Source organism: Lissotriton helveticus, chromosome 5_1 (genome assembly GCF_964261635.1).
Source record: "Lissotriton helveticus chromosome 5_1, aLisHel1.1, whole genome shotgun sequence".
NCBI lineage: Eukaryota > Metazoa > Chordata > Amphibia > Caudata > Salamandridae > Lissotriton > Lissotriton helveticus.
The window spans coordinates 620,337,203-620,344,714 of NC_136065.1; the positions used below are offsets into that span (position 1 = coordinate 620,337,203).

The window sequence follows — 7,512 nt, forward strand, 5'->3', positions numbered from 1 at the left end:
CCGTTTAGCTCCTGGCAGATGCCGGGGTCCATACAACTTTAATCGGCAGCTCTTTCCCACACTCTGATCTTTTGTGTCCGGGCCCAGATGTCCCCCTCCCCACCTCCCTCCCTGTAATGTGCCACACTTCCATTGTCCCTGTTGCTCTCTGATTGGCTGCTGAGTGTGGGAACCTCTCTCCAGCCACAGACCCACACATTACCCTGCAGGCGGAGGGGGATAAATAGGGCCGGAGGGAGCGAGCTCTTCAGATACCGATCACTGTGGGTTCACTGCAGAGACCCCGCTCTTCACCCCACACCGGGCAAGATGGCGCCTTTCTGCATCGAGAGGAAATATGAAGAGGAGAGAGACATTAGAAAGGTAAGAGTAGTTATTAATATTTAAAAAGCATATTTAGGTTTTTCGTATATACAAAAAGGACACGTTTAAATGAGCTTCCAATATATTATATCAACATTGGCTGAATTTATTGATCTTTGAATATCACCCTGGTTTTCAATTAACATTATTTAATTGAACTGTTTAACGCACTGTAGTGACTATGAGCTTTGTTATGACCTTTTATCGACTTTAGACAACTTTACACGTTTGTTTCAATAAAATAACAAATGCACATTTTGTCCCTGCAGCTTCGGAAGCCAGCGGTGGAGAAGCTGAGGAGAGATCGCATCAACAGCAGCATTGAGCAGCTGAGGATGTTACTGCAGAGAGAGTTTCAGGAACATGAACTTCCGCCCAAAGCAGAGAAAGCGGATATCCTGGAAATGGCCGTGACGTACCTGGCCCAGCGCTTGCAGACACCGGCACCAGGTGAGAAGCAGTAAATAGAAGGGTTAAAAGTGCAGTGGGTGTTCTTCTCTGCAGATTTGTGTTTGTCTGCGTGTGGGGCTGGTTTGGGTTAGTTAGTGCAGAGACGGAACTGGTAATAGTCGCATCGGGATGGTACTCGGGCAGGCTCATTATGACCTTTAAATATGTCAGTTTCCAGTGCCATTTTACTTAACCTCGTCTTATCAGAACTACCTTTAAAACAATTTCAGCAACCAGAAGAAAGCAATCTAGAGAGCTTTACATCAATTTTTGTTTGTGTGTTTACTTCCCGGTGTTTAAATCTACAACTATTAACCCCTCGTCTCTCCTGCAGCCACGGCCTTCAGTGAAGGTCACTCCCGGTGCCTCCAGGACTCTCTGCTCTTCCTCTCCCTCCACGGAGCCCCCGCAGAGACCCGGATGAAGCTGCTGCGGGCCCTCCATAGACCTGCGGCTGCAGCAGAGGCGGTGTGTCCTTCTCGGCCTCCGTCCTGTCCCAGCAGCACTAAAGAGCCCGCCCAGGACAGCCCCAGAGCCCCGTGGAGACCCTGGTAATGCGGGGGCCGCGGCCTGGACTTTTCTTCGGACTTCTTTCGAGGCCTCGGTCCTCTCTGAGGGAGAATATTCATTCTCGTGTCTGGAGCGGACCCTGAGTTTACCACACTCGCGAGGAGCGGAGTGACGAGCGAGTGTATATCTTCATAGGATGGACAGTGAGTGAGTCATGTCCTCACAGGATCGACAGGGTGTCTATTATATCCTCATAGGATGGACAGTGAGTGAGTCATGTCCTCACAGGATCGACAGGGTGTCTATTATATCCTCATAGGCTGGACAGTATGTGAATACTATATGCCCACAGGATCGACAGTGAGTGAAGATGTATCCCCATAGAAGGGACAGTGTGAATATTACATCCTCATAGGATAAACAGTCTGTATATTACACCCTTGCAGGAGGGACAGTGTGTGCATGTGATATCTTCATGTTATGGCCAATGTGTGACTATTATATCCTCATAGGATGAAGAGTGCGAGAATGCGATTTCCTCATAAAACAGTGTATGAGTATTATATCCACACAGCAGGATGGGCGGGGGATCGATTACATCCTTACAGGATGGACACTGAGTAATGTTATATCCATGTAGAATGGACAGTGTTTGATGTTTAATCCACACTCACAATGGGCAGTGTGAATATTATATCCCCACAGGATGGACAGTGTTTGAATGTTTAATCCACACTCGCGATGGACAGTGTGAATATTATATCCCCACAGGATGGACAGTGTGAATATTATATCCCCACAGGATGGGCAGTGTGAATATTATATCCCCACAGGATGGGCAGTGCAGCTATTACATCCTTAGAGGATGGGCATCGTGAATTTAATATCAAATAGGATAATCGTTAGATGAAACTCTGCTGATTTCACAGTGTATATTGTATGAACATGGATTTGTTTAGCAATGGATCTATGTGTAATCATTTATAATATAATACTTTAATGAAGAGAATTACCTAACTCAATTAATAGGAAGTGCCTTCAGTTTCAGAATTTTTTTAACTGTTTCTTTACAAGAAATTCATACCTCATGTAGCGTTCTTGCCTACAAGAGGACGTGCTTTTGAGAATTTTGATGCATTTTTTAGAATATGTTATTCACATTCCTGAATTCCAGAAGTGCTCTGGGATTTACTAGTTTTGCTTCATTTTAAGAAGTTATTTGATGTACAAATATGTTAATATCCTGACAGGATGGATACAGTGCACCTGTGATTCTGCAGGTGAAAGTGTCTGTGAGTATACCAGTTGTGCTGTAATCTGAGGGATTCCGATTAGTGCCTTGTACACACTCAGTGTGTGTTTACCGTCTGTGACTCTATGAAGTTACAAATTACAGAATTATCACTCATTGGCTGAAGTGAGGGATGAACGGCTCCGCGCCTCCCTTGTATCAATTTTGATATGTAGTATTTTCTATTGAAAATGTATCATAAAAGTACTGTGTGTACAAAGTGTGTCTGTACTTTCAGAAATTCTGAATTGTCTCTGAAAGTTGAATGTGATGTATTTTATACATTCCCTAAAAGGCACATTAAGTGCCATTTAACTATTAGTGATAATATATCTGTATTTTCAAATGGAAATTCATGAGTTACAAGCCCTGCCTTCTGTGAAGGCAAAGTGTGTTTCTGTTCTTTTAGAGATTTGTGTATTATCTCTGAATAGTGTATGTGACAATGTGCACACATATTGTGTATTCTCCAAAGTGTAACATTCATTGTTGTTGAATGAAAAGAAGTAACAGTTTTCACTAGTGCCAAGTCTTCATTTTAGAAGCAGTCTTGGCGCTATTTGTGTAAGTTACACAATGCTGTGTTCTCTTTTATAAAGAGATTCAATGTAGTGAACTCCCTGCCATGGATTCGTATCTCAGTGACTGAGTATGTACTACTTCCAGGTCTTCTACAATATTTGTAGGGATGTGATTATCAGTGGAAACTCATTCAGTTACAGAATGAAACCCAGGATTCAGCTCCTGCGATGAAGACATTCACTGTAACAGATGTAAGAATGTCCTATGTTTATTATCTTTTCTCAGCTGTGCCATTTCTGTGACATTGTGTATCTGTCACATGAATCTTCAATGTTACAACCTATTGACCTGTGCACATGTTTAAATAAAGGTGCAGATCTGAACAAAATGAAATGTTCTTTCTTTTCTTTCGATGGCTGCATTTTGCTCTGCATAAATATGTTTCCCTCGAGAACTGCAAGGGGTGGGGACCCTGTCAACCGTTTCTCTTATCTGCAATTCGAACTGAAACAGTGACTTTGCAACTGGCACAATTACTGTCGAATGGTGTGCCAAGTGTGTTATTTCAGTCGAAATTATAAAGAAGATTAAACTAAAGTTTATGAGCGCATCACTGGCATCTGGATTACTATGGGGTTTAAAAACATGACCCTGTAGTCAATATTAAAAATCTGTAATACTGTGAGGGGCAGAGCTGCGAGAGACATTACACCTGACGGCATGTGCAGGCGTGCTTCCAGGCACTAGAATGAAAGAGGGAGCTGTGTCACGCTAACAGATCTCTATGACAAAATGTGAAATACGGCTTCACTCGCTCGGTAGAGAGGGCGGGCTTAGACTAGTAGGTGTATAATGCGATAGAGAGAGAGTGTGTTTCACAGAATCTGGGCGGTCTCACACACACCTGCTCCGTTCCATGATGCTCTGAACCCCAGCTTTCAAACACCATTAAATTCTGGCACCAGAGGAGGAGGGGCAGTGAGGATGATCAGAGCAGCCAGAAGTGTGGGTGGCACATGACATACTGGCCATGATGAGTTTGTCATCGGCAGTGAGTGGACCCTGGTGATATAGTGACTCAGCCATCTAGGAAGAGGGACAAAAAGCAATCATTTTACAACAACAACAAAAATCGGAGGTGATTATTGCAGACAATACTCACGTTAAAATATAAAGCATAACCACCATCAAGGAAAACATACTTAGGATCAGTTTATGAAAGTATTTATTACATAGTACAATCGAGGAGGTTACAGTTTCCCCTATACTGTGCACCTTTGTCATGTGTCATTAACTAACTGCTCAACCCACATGCGTTCAAAGAAAAATGAGGGGGATATGTACAATGAAGTGGTAGAGTGTGTCGTTAGCCTCCTGGGTTTAATGACAAGCTTCGCCACTTCGGTAACGTAAGTCTGCACCATATTTACAAGAATGTGGTGCAGCCTTGCATTTCCCCCTGTGATGGCGTTAATTTTAACAACTTAGCGCCAATGCAGGCACCCTTGCACCAGAGGGCAAGGGTGTCTGTGTGCAGGGGAAGATTGGTTATGTGCAGGAAGGGGTCCTTTCCTTCACAAAAACAATCCTAAAATGCCATTTTGTAACTTTCATGTGTGCTGCAGCACACATGAAAGTTACAAAATATGATTTTTTTTTTAAGAAAAAGGTTAGTTTATGTACAGGAAGGGGCACCTTCCTGTAAATAAACAAACCATGGCGTTTTGCTTTTTCCATGTGTGCTGCACAAGGCAGCACACATGGAAAAAGCAAAAACGAGGAGAAATAATACATTTCTCCTCCTGTCCCCAAATTAAGACTAGGATTTTCTTAGTCTTAATTTTGGCGCTACCTCCTATGTACGCCACCATTGTACATAGGGGGCAGAGTCAAATACATTGGGTGTTGCTGTGGAACACTCACCACAACATCCACTGCATGCTCCTTTCAAGCTAAACATAGTGGCTTAACGCTTCCTTGTCCGTAAGCCAAGGCCCCTTTCGCCACGGGAATGTCACAAAAAAGGCAGTTCCCGTGGCGATAGATATGCCCCTGAGTTTATTTTTGTGGTAATTGATCACACCGCCCTTAAGTATCAATTCCCCTGGGAGATGGTTCCAGGCAACCATTCCTGGTCTCTCCTTTGCTTACCCCTGCCCACCACTTATTTTCATCATCAGAGCTGTATGAACACAAACTGCCGGCAGCCCCGTGCCTGAGGTGCATTATCAGAGCTGTGTGAATAATAACTGACGGCAGCCCAGTGCCTGAGGTGCATCAGAGCTGTATGTATTCAAATTGATGGTAGCCCTGTGCTTGAGGTTCATTATACCGGGCTGAGGTGCATCACCAGAGCTGCGTGAATGGAAACTGCTGGCAGCCTCATGCATGAGGTGCATCATCACAGCTGTATGAACAAAAACTGCCTACAGCCCTGCGCCTGAGGTGCATCATCTGAGCTGTGCAAATAGTAACTGCAGGCAGCCCCATGCCTGAGGGTCATAATCACAGCTGTGTGAAAATAAACTGCCTACAGCCCCCTGCCTGAGGTCCATCATCAGAGCTGTGTAAATAAAAACTGCCAGCAACCCCGTGCCTGAGGTGCATAAACAGAGCTGTGTGAATAATAACAGCCGTCAGTCCCATGCCTGAGGTGCATCATCAGAGCTGTGTAAATAATAACTGACAGCAGCCCTGTGCCTGAGGTGCATCATCAGAGCAGTGTGAACACAAACTGCCAGTAGCCCAGTGCCTGAGGTGCATCATCAGAGCTGTGTGAATAATAACTGCTGGCAGCCCCTTGCAGGTTCTCATTAAAATGAGCTTGGCAAGTGGGCGAGGCTAGGGGCGGGGCTACAGGAAGATATAATCATACATAATAACTTCTATACCAGTTGCAGCACATATCAAAACACATGAGAAATGCATGTATGTCAACAAAACAGAATAACCCATCACACAAAATGAAAGCCAAGCAGGATGATATGTTAACATTTCCTTGTTTTGTAATATTTGCTGCTTCTTAATGCCATTCTGTTATTTGTTGTTGTTTGGCACAATACTGTAACTTCTCAAGCGTGCACACACACACACACAGAAAGAAACAAGCACACATGTACACAAAAGCATTCCACACAGTCCCCTTAAAATATCTCCTGAGCGTGTTCTTATTCTCTCCCTCTTTCTCTCACAGAAGAACAGGCACACACAAGCAGGCACACATAAGCAGGCAAGCACAAAGCCATATGCAAACACTCACACAAAGTCTTGGTGGGATTAAAGCCATTTTAAACTCCTTACCTCCCATGGCTTTTTTAATAGTCGCTGTCAGCCTGCTGCCTCCTTCCTCTGTTTGCACAAATCAACACAATAGTGTGAATGTGATTAACAGCACAGGGCCTAAATGGGGCCTCCACTGTCAAACACAGTGTGATGGTGAACACAGGGACATCATGCAAAAAAGTCCATGCGGAATAGTTCAGCTGCAGCTCAGGAATTCAGTGGGCCTTGGCTGTCAGATAGGTTCCAACGCTGACAGCCTAGTGCTCACCAGCACTTGCAGCCAATCCGCCTACCGTTCATGCTTACCGGTACTCTCCTCACAATACAGAAGTGCAGCCATTGCCCTTTTCCCTATGACCAGGCTCTTCCTGTCTCTTCCTGGTTCCGTGTTTTTACATCCACATATCCCCTCCACTTGCCTCATCTTTACCCAGCCTCTAACCTTCTTTCACTAGTTCTGTCTCTCTTACTCCCACTTCGACCTTACTCTCTCAACAAGTCTCTTACATTTTCTCACAGTTTTTTGCCTACTTGACTTCAGTTCTCCCTTCCATGCTGTACTCATCCTCTCAGTTTACCACCTGGCCACTATTTTGTTCTGCTATATTTCATTATTTGTGTATGTGTGTGTGTGTATATGTATATATATATATATATATATATGTATATATACGTGTATATACATTCACTGAAAAAAACATAGGTTTCAGACAAGGTATAGTTGGGAATTAGCATTTAAAAAACCTTAGAAATTCACTTGAAAAAGGTTTTAGGGGTGTTATAGTTAGCTGGACATTTCACTTGTACAAAACCATTGAAATTCCTCCGTTATAGTTAGTTGTACTCACTATAACTCGCGCGCCCGCAATCCACTGCTGATGATGTCACATATTACATAATTCATGACATGGTCAGTGACATCACTGATGACATCACTGATGACATCTCAAATGACATCACTGATGAGATCTTCCAGTGAATGTGGTTTGGTTAGATATTTAAATAAGTATAATATATACATAGCAATCTGCCTTTAAGACTGAGTGGATGTATAAATGTCTGAATGGAGGATTTAGTAGCAATGTGATTGACTG

At 43.6% G+C, this 7,512-nt stretch overlaps 1 protein-coding gene across 1 annotated transcript; it reads left to right on the forward strand.

Moving 5' to 3' along the window:
- The first annotated feature begins 280 nt into the window (after positions 1-280).
- On the forward strand, positions 281-1,368 carry LOC144753308 (transcription factor HES-5-like). Its single transcript, XM_078641046.1, has 3 exons — positions 281-363; positions 633-813; positions 1,148-1,368. The coding sequence occupies exons 1-3, from the start codon at positions 310-312 to the stop codon at positions 1,366-1,368; spliced, it is 456 nt and encodes a 151-aa protein (XP_078497172.1). The 5' UTR covers positions 281-309.
- The last annotated feature ends 6,144 nt before the right edge of the window (positions 1,369-7,512 follow it).

What these genes read in the sequence shown, in the direction of transcription:
- LOC144753308 (XM_078641046.1), top strand. Translation starts at nt 310, where the DNA reads ATGGCGCCTTTCTGCATCGAGAGGAAATATGAAGAGGAGAGAGACATT. An exon ending in AGGAGAGAGACATTAGAAAG is followed by an intron (nt 364 to 632) that starts GTAAGAGTAGTT and finishes TTGTCCCTGCAG; the next exon opens with CTTCGGAAGCCAGCGGTGGA. An exon ending in CTTGCAGACACCGGCACCAG is followed by an intron (nt 814 to 1,147) that starts GTGAGAAGCAGT and finishes TCTCTCCTGCAG; the next exon opens with CCACGGCCTTCAGTGAAGGT.